The 19,346-nt window shown below is 47.3% G+C and overlaps 1 protein-coding gene across 1 annotated transcript in view; it reads right to left on the bottom strand.

Annotated features, from left to right (window-relative positions):
- Positions 1-19,346, bottom strand: part of CAPN14 (calpain 14) — a 39,724-nt gene that overhangs the window by 10,722 nt on the left and 9,656 nt on the right. The window contains exons 2-13 of the mRNA XM_029072141.2: positions 18,166-18,539; positions 16,777-16,846; positions 15,700-15,818; positions 15,353-15,489; positions 13,862-14,036; positions 12,997-13,062; positions 11,136-11,221; positions 9,152-9,226; positions 6,943-7,106; positions 5,765-5,928; positions 2,540-2,551; positions 319-521 (exon numbers count right to left, since the gene is read on the bottom strand). Coding sequence (XP_028927974.1) covers positions 319-521; positions 2,540-2,551; positions 5,765-5,928; positions 6,943-7,106; positions 9,152-9,226; positions 11,136-11,221; positions 12,997-13,062; positions 13,862-14,036; positions 15,353-15,489; positions 15,700-15,818; positions 16,777-16,846; positions 18,166-18,408 — 1,514 coding nt within the window. The 5' untranslated portion in view covers positions 18,409-18,539. The remainder of the gene's footprint in view (positions 1-318; positions 522-2,539; positions 2,552-5,764; positions 5,929-6,942; positions 7,107-9,151; positions 9,227-11,135; positions 11,222-12,996; positions 13,063-13,861; positions 14,037-15,352; positions 15,490-15,699; positions 15,819-16,776; positions 16,847-18,165; positions 18,540-19,346) is intronic.

The following is a 19,346-nucleotide window of genomic DNA, read 5'->3' as shown; positions in this document are numbered from 1 at the left end:
GGGTCTTCCCTGCCAGACTCACCTGTTGCCTGTGCTTTTTCTCTTCACCACGGAGGGATGGGGCTGTAAGTTCAGCAAACTCTCAACAAATACCCATCTGCAAGATGGCCTGGGCTCTCTAAATTCCCTCTCCCTCCCCCCGCCCCATCCCCACCCTCCCCACACGGGTCAGTAACCAGTTCTTCTTGACTGTGAGTTCATCGTGAGCAGGGAACTTGTCTATCAGCTCTGCTGAGTTGTACTGTCCCAAGCTCTTAGTACAGTCCTGCCCACAGTGAGCACTCAATAGATACCATTCACTGACTGATTAGTTCTTACTGCAAGGTGTGCTTCCTGGAGAAGACCCTCAGGAGAAACTCGGATTCCTGCCGTGCCTCTGATGTGCAGGGGATGATGAGGTAGGTACCCAGCTCCAGCAAGAAGTCCTGGCTCACTTCTCTCTCAGGGAGAAAGTCCGTGGAGTTCAACGGGTAATTCTTCTGGAAGAAATCCTGAGGCAGCCGTTCACTGCCCTTGTGGCTCTAAAGGGGTGAGAAAAAGACCCTTGATGGAGTCATCATGGGATGTAGACCAGTGGTATGGACAAGGTGGGCCTATCAAGCAGTAGATTTTCCACACTTAGCCAATCTATCAGGACACGTAGGGGCTGAGGAAATGTGGTGGAGTGCTAGGTTCTTGACTTCCAGTGAATAATAAACAATATGACCGTTGCTGCCCAAATTTCCATTTAACAACTTAGTACTGTTTTTTACATGCCTTCAGCACTGAATCATCATCTCCAAAATGTTAATCAGGACAGGACCGTGATAGGGCAAGCTCTCAACTGCTATGATGATCCTCAGAAGAGAGACAGAATGATGGTTAGCCTATCTGGCTGAATTTTCAAAGATGTCCTGTCCCCAGTGCATTAGATTCAGAAAAGACTCATTAAGTCACCTAAGTTTATTTTTTTACGGTATGTGTTAGGTGCTTACTATGTGCCAGGCACTGTACTAAGCTCTGGGGTAGATACAAACTAATCAGGTTGGATACAATGCATGACCCAGATGGGGCTCACAGTCTTAATCTCCATTTTACAGATGAGGTAACTGAGGCACAGAGAAGCTGAGTGACTTGCCCAAAGTCAGAGAGCAGAAAAGTGGCAGATCAAGGATTAGAATCCAGGTCCCAATATTTCTCCTAAGAAAGGAAGACCATGCAGATTTGCTATAATTCACGTTGGGTTGTTCTGCTGTTTTATTTTAGCACACCTTGGTGTGGATATTGGTTTTGAAGAAACTGTGGCTTACCAAATATGCTCAGTTGTTTTAGGCATCTCTAAAGTCATTGGGTATCTGATATTTTTAATCTATGGCACGCATATAGAGATTTTTTGAGACCTTTTATATTTCTGGAAAGTGGAGGGATTTGTGCTCCCTAAAATTAAGTGTGTAATTCCTGAGATAGGCTACACCATTCCCCTTTTAACCGCTGTTACCTGGCCAACTTCACCTTGAGCAGCCAGGGGATAGAAAGCAGTGTGGTCTAGCGGAAAGAGCACAGGCCTGGGTTTTAAGCTTGTATCTACCCCTGCGCTTAGTACAGTACCTGACACATAGTAAGCGCTTAAGAAATACTATGAAAAAAAAGAAGAAAAGAAAGCTGCCTTAGGGTATTTCCACGGTCAAACCAGGCAAATGCGTGCAAGAGATTCTCACACAATGACACTTGCACTTATGGATATAATCACACATCAGATGCATAAAATTCAGACCAAAGGACCATCTTCTACTAATATTATTACTATTGTTTCTGCTGTTGCTGCTGCTATTTTCTATGACAGTTTAGACTACTACTATTGTGACTCTTACGAATACAATATGTTCCTGGGCACACCCAAGCCAGACATCAGATCAACACCGGCAATTTATCGGTACAGCTTGGGCCAAAGAAACTCATTTCAAACTGAAATCTGAATAATCTGGATAATGCACTAGTGAGGAACGGACCCAAGATCTCACAGAATAGGAACAACTCTGTATGCTTCTGGGTTGGTTTTCGGATAAGTTCCTGGTAGGGAGAGTTCTCATCGTAGAATCATCTGCTGGATGGGATTACAGTAAGCCTCATTTAATTCAAAACGACTCCAGGCAGCTGGCATTTAATAGAACTTCCATTCTTCTGGGCCTCTTTAGGGAAGGCTACTAGACAATTAAACCAGCTTTAAGTGTCATGGAGAAACAGTACACCGGTGTTCATTCTCCAATTGATAATAATACCTTGTATAAAGAGCACTTTTATTTTCCTAAAGCAGTTTTTTCAACACAACAGTCCTAGGGTTGATGAGGAGAGAGAGGCAGGCTTTACGGTTCCCATTTCAAAGATGAGGAAACTGAGGCACAGAGAGGTTAAGTCTTCTTGCGCAAGTCCAACAGCCCATACATATTAATGCTGAAATTGGAACAGAGCCCCAGACTCTTTCCAATAGACCACATTGTCTACTCCAAACTTCCCTTCAGTTGAGAGATGCTAATCGATAGACCATAAAAGTGAAGCTCACCTCTGTGTTAACCTGAAAGACAGGAAGAGAAAGAAACCAGATCAGAGAGTTTTAGAGCCCCCTTTTTTTTCTTTATGGTGCCTGGTAAGTTCTTACTATGGGCCAGACACTGTACTACATGCTGGGGTAGATACAAGCCCATTAAGTTGGACAAAGTCCCTGTCCCACGTGGAGTTCACATTCTTAATCCCCATTTGCAGATGAGGTAACTGAAGCAAAGAGAAGTTAGTGACTTATCCAAGGTCACACGGCAGACAGGTGGTGGAGCTGGTATTAGAACGCAGATCCTTCTGACTCCCAGGCCTATGCTCTACCCACTAGGTGACACTTCTTCCCATGATTGTAAGCCCATCTCTCATTCCTGCAAATTAGACCGTAAGCCTGTCAAAGGGCAGGGACCGTCTCTATCTGTTACCGATTTGTCCATTCCAAGCGCTTAGTACAGGGCTCTGCACATAGTAAGCGCTCAATAAATACTATTGAATGAATGAATGAATGAATGAATTATCCTGGTTGGGATTCAGGAGACAGAACCCATCTGTGTGACTGTGCTGTCTTTCTGGAAAATAATTTTGGGGTTTGTTAAGCACTTACTATGTGCCAAGCACTGTTCTAAGCACTGGGGTAGATACATAATCATATAGGACACAGTCTCTGTCCCACACAAGACTCAGAGTCTAGGTAGGAGAGAGAACAAATATTGAATCCTCATTTTTCAGATGAGGGAACTGAGGTACAGAGAAGCGAAGCTTCTTGGCCAGGGTCTCACAGCAGAAAAGTGATGGAACCGGGATTAGAACTCAGGTCCTCGGACTCCTAAGCCCATAGTTTTTCCACTGGGCCACGCTACTTCTCAAGGTCATTTATCCTGGTTGGTGTGGCTGGAAAACACACTGGATGGAAGAATCAGCAGCCCAAAGATTCCCAGAGACCCAAGATCCATCTGTACTACTCCAAGGGGACCCTAGGCACAAAAACCTCCTGTGGGAAGCTACCACGTCTACCAATTCTACTGTGTTGTACTTTCCTAAGCACCTAGTACAGTGCTCTGCACAGAGTAAATGCTCAATAAATATCATAAATTTACTGCTTGAAAAGAGCAACACTGCAGGACCTCCCGAGGGAAAAGCGATTTAGTGAAGACGGAACAGGCCGATGGGGGAAGGGGCCAGGGGAGAATCCTTCATACAGTGGTATTTATTGAGTGCTTACTGTGTGCAGAGCACTGTACTAAGTGCTTAATAACAATAATTATGTTATAGTGCTTACTGTGTGCAGAGCGCTATACTAAGCACTTAATAATAATTCTGGTATTTCTTAGGCATTCACTGTGTGTCAAGCTTTATACTAAGCGTTGGGGTGGATACAAGCAAATTGGGTTGGACACAGTCCCCGGCCCACACGGGGCTCACGTCTCAATCCGCATTTTACAAAGGAGGGAATTTAGGCACAGAGAAGTGAAGTGATTTGCCCAAGATCACACAGCAGAGAAGTGGTGGAGCTAGGATTAGAACTCACGACCTCCTCACTCCCAGGCCTGTGCTCTATCCACTACGCCATCCGTGCCATAAATCCAATCCGTAGCCACTTCAGTTCCACTCCGAGTCATCTATCCATCAGTCAATCAATCGGTAGCATTTATGGAGCGTTTACCATGTGCAGAACACTGCACCAAACACTTGGGAGAGTACAGTAGGATAGAGTTGGTCGATGCACCCACTGCCCCCAAGGAGCTTACAGTCTAGGGAGTCATAGAGAAGTCATTGTTGTCTCTTGCCAACGCCTGGGACGTGACACCTCTCACAGCAGACGGGTGATATTATGGGGTACTACCGAGGGAACCATTTTCTGGAAAAACGCAGACCTCACACAATCCGAGGGTGTTCTACAGACAACCCCTCGTACTCCCGTTCACTTCAGAGCCCTGAAAGCCCCCTTCCCCGGCCAGTGAAGTCTGGTGCGGCATCTGGGACACGGAACTGGAGGATAGGGACCCCCGTGACAGAGGGAAATTGGGCTCAAAAAATAAAAATAAACCACAGAAAAGCATCTGGCTGCATATCAATCAATCTGTCGATCAATGGGATTTATTGAGCACTTGCTCCAGGCAGAGCACTGTACTTAACACTGGGGAGAGTTTGAAGCAACAGGGTTGGAGACATGTCCCTCGACCAGAGGAGCTTATAGTCTAATGGGGGAGAAAGACATTAACATAAATAAATACATTATGGATCAATCAATCGTTCAAATGCTCTTAAGTGATGCGAGGCTGAGGTGGGAGTCTTGGGAGCCAGACCAGCTGAAGACTGGCCCAACTGGTATGAAACTGGACTACTGCCCATTCTACTCAAGACATGTCAGAGCTCATGACACTTTCTCCCTCCATTCAACTGTAAACTCCTTGAGGGACCATGTCTTTGACTTTCACTGATACTCTTCCAAGAGCCTAGCACAGTGCTCTGCACACAATAGGTGTGTGCAGACTGTAGACTGTAAGCTCACTGTGGGCGGGGAATATGACTGTTTATTTTTGTATTGTACTCTCACAAGTGCTTAGTATGGTGCTCTGCACTCAGTAAGCATTCCATGAGTACTACTGACAGACCGCCTGTTTAATATCTATTTTGGAATTGAATGCAATAAACCATGAGACCATTTTTCTCTTCATGTGAAAAAGTTCCTAGTCCAGTTCTTGGCCCTAAGTGTGTTACAGAACTAATCATTTTTGATCACATTGCTCCTCCTGATGTTCACAAAGATGAATGAGGTAATAATGGAGAATGAAAAATGAGCCGATTTCAAACGAATGCCTATCTCCTCTGAGAATCGGCTCATTCGCTCATTCATTCAATCGTATTTATTGAGCGCTTAATGCGTGCAGAGCACTGCACTAAGCACTTGGAAAGTACAATTCAGCAACAGAGATAATCCCTACCCGACAGTGGGCTCTCAGTCTAGAAGTGGGGAGACAGACATCTAAACGGGTTCACCATGCTGCTTCTCACAACGTGCTGCTTCTTAAGACAGTGAGCCCCACGTGGGACAGGGACTGTGTCCAACCTGATTATCGCATATCTTCCCCGGGGTTTAGTTCAGTGCTTGACATATACTCTGTACTTAACAGCATGGCATAGTAGATAGAGCATTCTGAAGAAAGAAGGATCAGAAAGGGCTTGACCCGCTGCAGATCCCCAACGAGTTCTGATCCCAGAGAGAGGGACTTACCCTGAAGACAGAGAAGCCAATAGGTAAGTGAGGCCTTCTGTTTCGGTGGCTGTTTGGGGGTTTCTGAATCAGGGAGATGAGCACAGGGTAGGACTTTCGTGATTTTCTGCCATCGTCTGCTCTCAGGACAGTGAGTTGGTACTGTGGGTTCATCCAAAAAGCGTCTGGGAGGCAGGAGAGGAGACACATTTTCGGGACTTTGCATCTCCACTGCCAACTTGAGTGTCTATGTCACCTTTAGAATGTAAGATCTCTGTAGGCAGGGATCATGTCTACCACCTTTCTTTTTTTTTAACGGCATTAATGTAGTTCTTACTTCGTACCAGGCACTGTTTTAAGCCCTGGAGTAGGTAAAAAATAATCAGGTTGGATTCAGTCCAGGCCCCACATGGGGCTCACAATCCCGATCCACATTTTCCAGATGAAGTAACTGAAGCACAGAGAAATTCAACGACTTACCCAAGGTCACAGAGCAGACAAGTAGCAGAACTAACATTAGAACCCAGGTCCTTACGACTCCCAAGCCAATGTTAGTTCCTCCCCCTATCCTGAAACTCCATTCCCCTCATGTACACCAGACCGCCACTCTCCAACTTCAAAGCGTTATTAAGGTCGCATCTCCTCCAAAGAGGCCTTCCCCGATTAAACCTCCTTACCTCAGCTTGCTCTCCTTTCTGTGTCGCCTATGCACTTGGATCTGTGATCTTTGGACATTTGATATTTGCCCCACTCCTGGCCCCACGGCACTTACGTATATATCTTTAAATTACGTATTATAAAATATTTATTCATATTAATGTCTTTCTCCCCCCTCTAGATTGTAAGTTCATTACGGGTGGGGGATGTGACTACCAACTCTGTTGTATTTTATTCTCCCAAGCGCTTCTATGATGCTCTGCGCATAGCGCTCAAAAAATATCATTGATTGCTTGATTGATCTATCCACTAGGCCCTGCTCCCAAATTCTTAATATAGTGCTCTGCCCGCCATAAGTGCTCAATAAATACCATCGACTGGTCTCAGAATATCTTTCAGCTCCCTAAGAAGTTTCCCAGTCTGAGATTCTGAGATTCTGATCTCTTGCCCCAAGTCTTGCCTTGAACCGTTTATCCTTTTTCGCCTTGCCCAACCCCACCTGCTCCTGCCCTAATTTCCAGTTAACCCGGAGCTTCACTCACCTCTGCAGGCTTTCAACCTGCCTCCAGCAGTACTTCCTTTCACCCATCTGCCCACCTGCCCCGAGTACATCCACTTCTTCCCAACCTCGCGGCTCATCAGTCCCGGCGTGAGCTTACAGACGATCAGATCCACAAAATGGGTTTTAAAGTCCTGCAGTGACATCCTGGAGGGAGCGAGAGAGAGGAGAGAGGTCGGGTCAACCGGATAGAGGCGGAATTGCCATCTTCATTAGGGGACTGAGGCAGGATCCCGGCAGCAAGGCGGGAGAAGGCAACGAGGGGAAGAGCTGATTGGATAATCGAATTAGGGCTTTAGGTCTTCCTTGGGGGAGACCACCAAGGAGTGGAGGTGCCAAGGTTCTTCATTTTGGAGGGTCTCAGGAGGGCCTCAGGGCTTCTGCAGTGGATGGACTTTTCCCTATACATGAGATGGAAGGACTGGAGAGAACTGAAGCACAGATCTGCTCAGGCAGACAGAGGAAATCCCATTCCAGAGGAGTTGAATGGGACACCAACTAAAAGAATGAAAGAATCAGTAGGTCCTCCCCCTGTCCATTCATTCATTCAATAGTATTTATTGAGCGCTTACTATGTGCAGAGCACTGTACTAAGCGCTTGGAATGTACAAATCGGTAACAGATAGAGACAGTCCCTGCCCTCTGACGGGCTTACGGTCTAATCGGGGGAGACGGACAGACAAGAACAATAGCAATAGATAGAATCAAGAGCAATAAATAGAATCAAGTAAAATAATAATAACGTTGATATTTGTTAAGCGCTTACTATGTGCAGAGCACTGTTCTAAGCGCTGGGGTGGATACAGGGTAATCAGGTTTTCCCCCGTGGGGCTCACAGTTAATCTCCATTTTACAGATGAGGTAACTGAGGCACAGAGAAGTTAAGTGACTCGCCCACAGTCACACAGCTGACAAGTGGCCGAGCTGGGATTCGAACCCACGACCTCTGACTCCCAAGCTGGTGCTCTTTCCACTGAGCCACGCTGGTGGAGATACATGGGGGTGAATTATTAATAATAATAATCACTGTGGTATTTGTTAAGTGCTTACTATGTGTCAAGCACTTTCTAAGCGCTGGGGTAGATATACAAGTTAATCAGGTTGGACACAGTCCCTGACCCACATGGGGTTGATAGTCTTAATCTTCATTTTACAGGTGAGGTAACCGAGGCACAGAGTAGTGAAGTGACTTGCCCAAGATCGCACAGCAGGCAAGAGGCAGAGCCGTGACTTGAACCCTTCTGATTCCCAAGCGTGTGCTTTATTCACTAGGCCAAGCTGCTTGAGTAAAGTTGACTGTGCTAAAAGCCTACGAAGCCAAACTTCTTTCTCGACCCTGTTGGCTAGCACTGCAGTGTGGCTCAGTGGATAGAGTCCAAGCCTGGGAGTCAGAAGACCTGGATTCTAATCTCGGCTCCACTAACAATAATAATGATAATGTTGGTATCTGTTAAGCGCTTACTATGGGCCTAGCACTGTTCTAAGCGCCGGGGGAGACACGGGGGAATCAGGTTGTCCCACGTGGGGCTCACGGTCTTAATCCCCATTTTACAGATGAGGTAACTGAGGCACCGAGAAGTGAAGTGACTTGCCCAAAGTCACACAGCTGACAAGTGGCGGAGCCGGGATTCGAACCCATGACCTCTGACTCCAAAGCCCGTGCTCTTTCCACTGAGCCACGCTACTTGTCTTCTGTGTGACCTTGGGCAAATCATTTACCTTTTTTGTGCTTCAGTTCCCGCATATGAAAAATGGTGATTAAGACTGTGAGCCCCATGTGGGACATACCCCGCCACTTGGTACAGCACCTGGCAATATAGTAAGTGCTTAATAAATACCATAAAAAACCCCACTTCACTTTTCTGTGCCTCAGAGAATCCTCATCTGTAAAATGGGGATTCAATGTCCATTTTCCTTCTCTCTTAAACTGTAAGTTCCATGTAGGACAGGGACCGTTTCTGCAGTGATCATGCCTCAATGCTTAACACAGCGTTTGGCACATAAGAGCTTAAAAAATACCATAATAATAATAAAATTATAATGTATGCATTATTGTTGTTATTATGATTACCAGAAACCAAATCGAAATTAAAAATGAAGAGCTCCACTTGGGGAATAGTGTAGGAGAAAAGTAATCAGGAAGTAGACCCGTCAGCGTCAGCATAAGGATTTTTGTATCCAGACCCCATTACCAGAATTCACCATCTTCATCTTTCCTCAGCAGCAGAATCTTCTCCTTTGTGCTCAACTGATCCCATCTCACTGACCTGGATCGAGAGAGAAGATCATCATCATCATCATATTTTCTAGGCACTTACTATGTGCCAAGCGCTGTTCCTGTAATAGTGACATTTCATAAACACATACGATGTGTCCAGCACTTTTCTAAGCATTGGGCTGGAGACAAGATAATCGGGCCAGGCACAGTCCCTGTTCCACACAGGCCTGACAGGTTAGGTAGAAGGGAATACGATTTAATCTCCTATTTTACCAGAAATGAGATCACCTCACTGGGGACGCCATATCACGGAGAGATAGAATACCTTCTGGGGAATGGGGTCACCATAGAACTGCCTATAATCTGGGCTATGGAACAAGAACAGTCCTAGAACAGCAAGAAGCTACTTTATTGGATGTCATAGAACACGATGGGGTCACAAGTGCTATTTTGCATAAATGCCCCAATTTTTCATGCTACCAGTGCATTTCTCAGGGGGGACCCGTGCCTTCCTCCTTGCTCTAAAGCCTTTGCATTTCCTTCTCAGGCCAGAAAAGCTGTGAAAACCCTGACTCGGTGTTTGATCTTCAGACCTCTGCTTCAAGAGTCACAGTCAGGAGGAGGATTGGCAGTGAAATTTGAAAAGAGGGTCCAAGGAGTGTCCAGTGGCGTGTCGGTACCAGGCTTGAGGACGGACTGGCTGAAAGCTGGATTGCCTTATATAAGAAAAGGGGTTAACTATGAGATTTACTGAGTTTTAAGAGTGAAGGGAAGAAACTGAGGAGTTCTCAGGGCCTCTCCTCCTCAGAAAAGTCCTCCTTCCGATACAGGGGGAATATTCATCACCCTGCTTTGCGGTCAATCAGTCAGTCATATTTATTGAGTGCTAACTGTGTGCAGAGCACTGTACTAAGCACTTGGGAGTGTACAGTACAATGATATAACAGACACATTCCCTCCCCATAGTGTGCTTAGAGATTAGAAAAGGAGACAAATGCTAACATAAATAAATCAATTATAGATATGTACATAAATGCTGCGGGGCTGGGATGGGGGGAGAAGGAAGGGAGAAAATCAGGGTGAAGCAGAAGGGAGTGGGAGAAGAAAAGGGGACTTAGTTAGGGAAGGCGTCTTGGAGGAGATGCGCCTTCAGTGAGTTGGGGGGAGTAACTGTCTGTCGGATATAAAGAACGAAGGCATTCCAGGCCAGAGGAAGGACGCTGGCGAGAGGTCGTCGGCGAGATAGATGAGATCGAGGTACACCGAGATCGAGGAGCGGAGCGTGTGGCTTGGGTTGAAGTAGGAGAGTAGCGAGGTGAGGTAGGAGGGGGCAAGATGATGAGTTTCTGCTTGATGCCGAGGTGGCCGGGCGGCCACTGGAGGCTCTTGAGGAGAATGGAAACATGGCCTGTACATTTTCATTTAGTCTTGTGTGTTTCCTACAGGTCCGATCAAAACTGTGACCCTAGCTCAGGGTATAGAGCTGTAGACAGCCCTTGACTGCATGTGGAATTTAGTTGGCTTAGGTGGAATCGGCAAAAATGGATTTAAAGAATCATTTCCCGCCGGGACTGATGAAGTCTGAGTTGTAGCAGGACTCTCCCTGGTTATATTGGAATTTACCTAATTACCTACAGATGGCAATACACTCTCTTAAAATGGTATTTCACTCTGCTACATTCCAACCACGTTTTTGAGGTACCTGGTAAGCGCTTACTATGTGCCAGACACTGTACTAAACACTGGGGTAGGTACAAGCTAATCAGGTTGGACACAGTTTGTGTCCCACATGAGGTCCACAGTCTGAATCCCCATTTTACAGATGAGGAAATTGAGGCACAGAGAAGGTAACTAATTTGCCTGAGGTCACAGAGCAGACAAGTGGCAGAGCCATGATTAGAACCCAGGTCTTTCCCCACTCTGGCCCCTACTTCCTCCACCATATTCCCTGAGCAAACCTGTCACTCCAGTCTCCCTTCCACTCCACCTTTCCCCAGGGGTTCCTCAGCCTCACCAGATACTCCGGTCCATACGAACAAGTCACCTGCACAAAACAAGGAGAGGAATTGGCCGAGTCAGTGGAGCGGGATTGGAAATTTTTCTCCTCTGCACATCAGATGAGAGAAAAATATATATGTTGAGCAGAGGTAAGAGGAAGAGGGAAAAAGAAAGATGTCTTTAAATCTCGGGACCTCCATCCTCACCTGGCATACTTCATCTGCCCAGGGAAGACAGAAGCAAAAACAGGAAAAAAATCTCCACAAAATGTAGAACATTGGAAAGCCACATCAGTGTCCTTAACTGCAGCTGTGACTGTTGGACTTTGAACTGTGAGAAGCCTAAAAGTCTGTTTTCCCGATCTTACTTTATACCTTTTTTATGGTATTTCTTAGGTACCAGGCACTGTTCTAAGCTCTGGGGTGGATACAAAGTAATCAGGTTGGGCACAGACCACGTTCCGCTTGGGGGCTCACAGTCTGAATCCCCATTTTACAGTTAAGGTAACTGAGGCCCAGAGAAGTGAAGTGACTTGTACAATGTTGCACAGCAGACAAGTGGGAGGAGCCAGAATTAGAAGACAGAATCTCTAACAACTAGGCCCCGCTTCTTCTCTATCCTTGTTTTCCATCTTTGTGTCAGCTGCCAGATCCCTCTTTTGCCTTATTCTGAGATTGTCAACCCCCCGAAGGCCAAGGACCCTGTCTAATTTTTGCCTGAATAGTCTTTTTTTCCAGCATTTAGTACATGCTCTTTGTTTCAGAAATCTACCACTTAAGTAACACCATCCATTCCTCTCAACCTTTCATTACATTACATCTATCGCCAAATTTGCTGGATCTTCCACCCATTCTCTCCATTAAAGCTGATAAAATCCTGATCCCAAGCCCTTGTCATTGTATGGCCACACTGTTGTATCAGTAATAATAATTTTGCTATTTGTTAAGTGCTTACTATGTGCCAGACACTGTACTAAGTGGTGGGATAGACACATGATCATCACGTTGGATAGAGTCCATGTCCCAAATGGGGCTCGCATTTTTAATTCCCATTTTACAGATAAGGTATCTGAGGTCTGGAGAAGTGAGGTGACTTGCCCCAGTTCACACGGCAGGGAAGTGGCAGAGCCAGGATTATGTGCCAAGCACTGAACTAAGCCCTGGGCTTGATACAAGATAATCGGGTTAGACCCTAGCCCTCTCCCAGGTGGGGCTCACAATCTACGTAGGAGGGAGAAGGGGTTTTGAATCCTGAAACCAAGGCAGAGAAGTCCAGTGATTTGCCCAAGGTCACACAGCAGACAAGTTGGTGGAGCCAGGATTCTCATCGTCAGAAGCAGCATCATCAGTGGTATTTATTGAGCGCTCATTGTGTGCAGAGCTCTATGCTGAACACTTGGGAGAGTAAAATACAGCAGAACTGATAGACACGTTTCCTACCCAAAATGAGCTTTCGGTCTAGAGGGGGAGGCAAGCCTTAATATGAATAAATAATTTACAATATGCAATTTATGGATATGGATAAAACCGCTATGGAGTTGAGGGTGGGGCAAATCTCAAATGCTCAAAAATTACAGCTCCAAGTGAGATGACAGAAGAGAGAGGGAGCCAGGGAAAAGGGGGCTTAATCGGGGAAGACCTCTTGGAGGAGATGTAACCTTCGAACCCAGATCCCCTCGTTCCCAGGCCCGTGCTCTTTCCACTAGAACACGCTCCTCCTGTTTCTATTCCTACAGCAAACTGGGAGACAGGGATGGTGAACTCCGGCTGAATCCGAGGAGGAGGGATGGCGAGGAGGGCAGAAGAGGGAAGGAGCCGGTACCTTTCTGATGCCAGTGAGGGTATAGGCGTGGCCGTCCACTAGCCCGTTTTTCAGCACCCTCTCTTTCTGTAGAGACAAAAACCAATCAGTCTTCCCATGTTCTAGCCTCGAGGTCTGGCCCTGGATATTTTTGCTTCAGAGCAGAGAATCATGAAAGGGGAGCTGGGGCGAAGTTGGAGTTTACTAGGAGGGGGCTATGATAGTAATAATAACAGCATTTTCATCACTAATAATAATTACGATGAGAAGATCATGGGTTCTAGTCCCAGCTCTGTCACTTATCTGCTGGGTGACCTTGGGCAAGTCATTTCACTTATCTGTGCCTCACTTACCTCATCTGTAAAATGGGGATTGAGACGGAGTGCTCCACATGGGACAGGGACGGTGTCCAACCCGAATTGCTTGTATCCAGCACAGGACTTATTACATTGTTTAACATATAAGCACATAATAAGTGCTTGACAAATGCTATTAGTATTATTATTATCTGTTAAGCTTGCTATTTGCCAACCACTGTACTAAGCGCTGGTATAGATACAAAATAATCAGGTCCCACCTGGGGCTCACAATCTAAGTAGGAGGAAGTACAGGCATCGAATTCCCACTTTAAAGCTAAGGGAACTGAGGGACACGGAAGTGAAGTGACTCACCCAAGGTCACACAGCAGACAGATGGAGAAACCGGGATTAGAAGCCAAGTCCTCTACCTCCCAGGCCTGTGTGGCATCCACTAGACTGCGCTGATCCGAGGTGGAATCAGAGATCTTGAGGCAAGAGCTGAGGGATCCCGGGTAGTGCATCATCGATTAGGACCCAGAAATTCCCCCAACCCTTCAGGCACCCTTTAGGCCCGAGGCCGGTCTCACCCCCGCGTGGGTCTGGCAGCCCAGGAGGGATCTGCCATAGAAGGCTTGGGTCAGGATGTCCCAGAGGTTCTCCGGAGCCTCAGCCAGCTTGAGCGTCACTGTCACTCCACCGGTGAAATCCACCAGCGCTTCTGCCACCTGCCCAAACTGAAGATCTTCATAGGAACCGCAGAGCCTGCCGAGGAAAGGCCCATCGTCAGCAGATTATAATCATCCAGTTCAGCTCCTTTTTATGGTGTCTGTTCGGGCCTTACTATGCGCCAAGTACTGCTCTAAGTGCTAGGGTAGATACAAGATTATCAGGTTGGACACAGTCCCTGTCCTACATGGGACTCACTGTGGGGAGAAGATGTACTGAATCCCCATTTTACAGTTGAGGGAACCGAGGCACAGAGAAGTTGAGCGACTTGCTCAAGGTCATACAGCAAGCAAGTGGATGAGCTGGAATTAATAATAATGTTGGTATTTGTTAAGAGCTTACTATGTGCAGAGCACTGTTCTAAGCGCTGGGGTGGACACAAGGGAATCAGGTTGTCCCACGTGGGGCTCACAGTCTTAATCCCCATTTTCCAGATGAGGTAACTGAGGCACAGAGAAGTTAAGTGCCTTGCCCACAGTCACACAGCTGGCAAGTGGCAGAGCTGGGATTCGAACCCATGACCTCTGACTCCAAAGCCCGTGCCCTTCCCACTGAGCCACGCTGCTTCTCTAGCCACGCTGCTTCCCTGAACTTAGAACCTAGGTCCTCTGAACTCCAGCTCTGACCTCTTTCTACTTGCCCGTGTTCTTTCCCAAGACGAATGAACTGGTGTCGCCAGATTATCCAGAGAGAGCTCCCCGCCCTTCTCTTCCACATCCGTGACAATTGAAGAAATCCAAACACGGAGCTACAGGCCCACAGACGAACCTATCTGTGATGCCAGAAGATCCAGGAGTCAGAATTTCTCAGCTCTTTGGATGCCTCCATCATGGGCTTTGGAGGGTTAGGGTGGTTCTTTGTGGTTGTGAACTAGCTTGCTTTCTACCTCCAGCCCCGATACGTTCCCTTGAAAGAGTCCCTTAAGTCCCTTTAGAAATCTGTGAGGAATGCATTTTTATAACTCCTGAGGGCCACAAAGGGAAAGGAACTTATCCAAGATCACCCAAGTGTCTAGAAACTCAGTCCTCTGTTTTGTCAGACTGGGAGCCCTGTGTGGACAGAAACTGTTTTCAATCTGATTATCTTTTATCTACCCCGGCACTTAGAACAGTACCTGGCACATAGTAAGTAACAAATACCGTTAATAACAATAACAGCCTCCTCCTCTGGCTGGTGAAACAAGAATGGGAGAGAGATGGAAAGACTGAGGAGAGGCTGAGATAGAGGGAGAGAGAGAGATAGAGGGAGAGTTAGAGCATTGGAGAGCTGAAGGGAGACGGAGAGAATAAGGTGAATAAAGAGAAAGGCAAATAGAGCAATAGAGAGGGGGAGATGTACCACTTCCCTCTTACTTGGCATAGGCCTTCTCCAACAGGGCTCCCCAGAACAAGTTTTTGTAGACGGAGGAGACAAAGACCAGCTGGCCAGCCTCGTTCACCGGCAGGCGGTCATCTACCACGATAGGAACCCACTCTCCAAAATGCCAGAACTGAAATGGCAAACGAAAACAGCGGCCAAGGCGTCATGAGTAAACAGAGGGGTGAGAGGAGACGGACTGCTCTCTGGTGCCAGACCTGGTGCAGTTAGAAGATTCCTCCCGGTTGCAGACTCTCCTCCTGCCCCATCCCCTCTCCCCCGCTGCCCCCAACTCCCACCCTTCCCCACCTTTCTAGCTGGTAGGCTTGAGACGGAGACTCACCCAGAAGAGGAAGATGCCAGCGTACTTCTTGGTGAAGCTCTGGTTCAGTGGCATGACCCGGCTCAGGATATCTTGGTGGAAGGTCAGAGCTTCCAGTGCTGCTAGGAACCAGCAGTCCCCTGAGAGCAAACCCAAATTCATTCCTAGTGAGGACAGCCCAAGAGGGAAGGGAAGAGAGGCAGTGTGGCCTAGCGGTAAGAGTATGGGTTTTAATCCAGCTCTACCGATAGCTCGCTGTGTCACCTTGGGCTTGTCACTCCACTTTTCTGACCTCGGTTCTCCCTCGTACTTAGACTGTGAGCCCCATGCAGGACAGGGACTGTATCCTATTTACCTAAACTGTATCTACTCTAGCTCTTAAAACAGTGTTTTGGGGTTGTTTTAATGGTATTTGTTACACGCTTACTAAGAACCAGGAACTGTACTGAGCACTGGGATAGAAACAAGATAATCAGGTTGAACTTAGCCCATGTCCCACATGGGGCTCACAGAGTTAATCTCCATTTTACAGATGAGGGAACTGAGGAACAGAGAAGTGAATAGCCTTGCCCGAAGTCACTCGGCAGACAAGTGACAGAGCTGGAATTAGAACCCAGATCCTTCTGGCTCCCAGTGATCAACAAATACCATAGGAAAAAGAAAAAGGGAAGCTAGGGAACTGGAAATGTGAGGCCTAGAGAAGATGGAGCACTGGCCTGGGAGTCAGAAAGACCTGGGTTCTAACCCCAGCTCTTCCACTTGCCTGCTCTGTGACCTTGAGCAAGTCACTTTACTTCTCTGGGCCTCAGTTACCTCATCTGTATAATAGGGATTAAGACTGTGAGCCCCAAGGGGGATCGGGACTGTGTCCATCCTGGTTAGCTTGTATCTATCCCAGTGCTGAGTATAGTGACTGGCAGATAGAAACAAAACTAAACAAAAAAAGACAAAGGCAGAAAGGGACCTGTAAAGGGGCTGGTTGAATCAGACTATTTTGGGTTGCGATAATGTGAAGCCCCCACCCTGGGTTTCCAACCAACCCAGTTGATTCCCGTGAATCCATCCATCCCCACTCACTCCCAGAGACGAGTGGCTTACCTATCACTCCTTGGCAGAGACCCAGCCTTTTCGCTTTGGCCGAGTAAAACACGGGATTACTGTGCAGCTCCTACGAGGGGCAGGCAGGAAAACAGTTCATTCATTCATTCAGTCGTATTTATTGAGCGCTTACTGTGTGCAGAGCACTGTACTAAGCTCTTGGGAGAGTAAAATAAAACAATAAACAGGCACATTCCCCGCCCACAGTGAGCCAGTTGCCACAGAGAGGAGCTGGATGCTGGGGGTGGGGTCTGGGAAGATTTTGGGGAGGTTGATGGGGACTTCAGGGGAATGAGGGCTGACATTCCCCCAGAAACCCTTCTCCTCTCCTAGCTACAGGACTGTCACAATTCCATCTCCCTCCTTCCTTTCTCAAGAAATATGTTCTAAATGGTTCCTCTTTCTCCTCCACCAAGCGGCATCTTCTCAGCAATGGCTCTGGAAAAGCGATATGGGATAGGGTCACATGGTGCAGGGTCAGACCGAGATCTAGGTTTGACGGATGTACCGCGAAGACTAAGTGTGAGCCAAGTGAGGGGAGAGAAAACTGGATAAAGTAAATACCTAGGTTCCCCAGCACTTAATACAGCACCTAGCACAGAGTAGGAACTTAACAAGAACCATAAAATGTGGGGGCTCAAAGAAGAAGAGGGACAGAGAAGAAGTAGGGCACATCTATTTTAAGGATGATGGAATCTGAGGTGCAGGGAAGTTAAATAATTTGCCCAAGGCCACAATTGTTCAAGACATGTGGCGGAGTAGGTTTAGAACCCAGTTTCCTTGACTTCCAGGCTGGATCTCTTTCCACCAGGCCACGCTATCTCCCAGGGATGTGGTGAAGCTTAATGAGATCTTACTAAGGAAGCTCCCCGAGTTACTTGGATAAAAAGGGCAGGTGCGGGGAAAGGGAAATAGTGGGGAGGAGGGGGACATCTGAGTTCATTGGGGTAAATATCACAGAAGAAGAGTCATCCCCTCCCACGCATTCATTCATTCAGTCAGTCATATTTATTGAGTGCTTACTGTACGCAGAGCACTGTACTTGGATGAGTACAATATAACACTAAATAGACATATTCCTGACAGTCTAGAGGGGGAGACAGATATAAATGTAAAGAAATAAATTACAGATACGTACCTAAGTGCTTCGGGGCTGGGGGGGGGAGATGAATAAAGGGAACGAGTCAGGGCAATGCAGAAGGGAGAGGGGGAAGAGGAAATGAGGGCTTAGTCAGGGAAGGTCTCTTGAAGGAGACGTGCCTTCAACAAAGCCGTGAAGGTGGGGAGAGTTACTGTCTGTCGGATTTGAGGAGGGAGGGCGTTAAAGGCCAGAGACGGGTTGTGGGCGAGAGGTCGGTGGTGAGATAGAAGAGACGGAGGGGCACTCACATGAGGTCTCTTCCACTGCAAGCGGGGAGGCAGCTTCTTCAACAGAGACCCCCCGCCGATGGAGCTCAGGTCAGCCGGGAAGTTCTGGTCTTCAAAGAGGAAGTTGTTCTTCAGGCACGTTTCCAGCAGCGCTTGATAGTCCTGCTGGGGGACCTGGCTGGGTCTCCCGAAGTAGCCCTTTCCGGATGGGGCTGCTGACCGCACTGACTTCCTCCTCCCTCCCAGGAACGACCACAGAGACATCACGGGGCCACCAGGAGAAGGCCGGACCAAAGGAGAGTCCCCGCGGGGTGGTCTGTCGGACTGTCTTCTGGCTCTTGAAATGGGTGGCAAGAGGTCCGTTTGCTCCTGACACTTTAACGCTTCTCAGTAACCTAGTGGAAAGAACATGGGCCTGGGAGTCAGGGGCATCTCGGTTCCAATTCCACTCTGCCCTTTGCCTACTGTGTGACCTTGGATAAGTCACTTAACTCCTCTGTGCCTCAATTTCCTCGTGTATGAAATGGGGGTTCGATGTCTGTTCGATTCAGTCGTATTTACTGAGCACTTACTGCATGCGGAGCACTGTTCTAAGCGCTTGAGAGAATACAAAATAACAACAGACACATTCCCAGAAGCTGGGTTCCTACGTCCTCCTCTTCCCCCTCTTCCTCATCATCCATTTTCCCTCCTCCTCCTTCCTTTTTTCTCCCACCTCCTTCTCCTTCTCCTCTTCTTCCAGGATAGGCAGGGTGTTGACTGAAGAGAATCAGATAGGCTACCCATCTCCTCTTGACTGTAAGCTCATAGTGAGCAGGGAACATATCTTTTTATTGTTGTACTCTCCTCCCCAGCGCTTAGTACAGTGCTCTGCACACAGTAAGCACTCAATAAATATGATTGAATGAACAAATGAATGAATATGGTTGAAGATGGAGGGCTTAGCTACAAAGTAAGGACTTTGGGTCTCAAACTTGGGAGAAGCCCCATGGCCTAGTGGTAAAAGCACAGGCTGGGGATTTGGGAGACCTGCGATCTAATCCTGATTTGCCACTTGCTCTAAATTCCCTTACTCCCTCTCCCTTCTCGGTCATCTACGTATTTGGATCTTACTCTTTAAGTACTTGATAGTCACCCCACCCTGAGCCCCCATAGCGCTTATGCACATGTCTGTAATTTATTTTATGTCCGCCTCCCCCTCT

This window comes from Ornithorhynchus anatinus, chromosome 9 (assembly GCF_004115215.2).
Source record: "Ornithorhynchus anatinus isolate Pmale09 chromosome 9, mOrnAna1.pri.v4, whole genome shotgun sequence".
Lineage (NCBI taxonomy): Eukaryota > Metazoa > Chordata > Mammalia > Monotremata > Ornithorhynchidae > Ornithorhynchus > Ornithorhynchus anatinus.
Note: the sequence above shows the minus strand (reverse complement) of the source record. Positions and strands in the feature narration are given on the sequence as shown.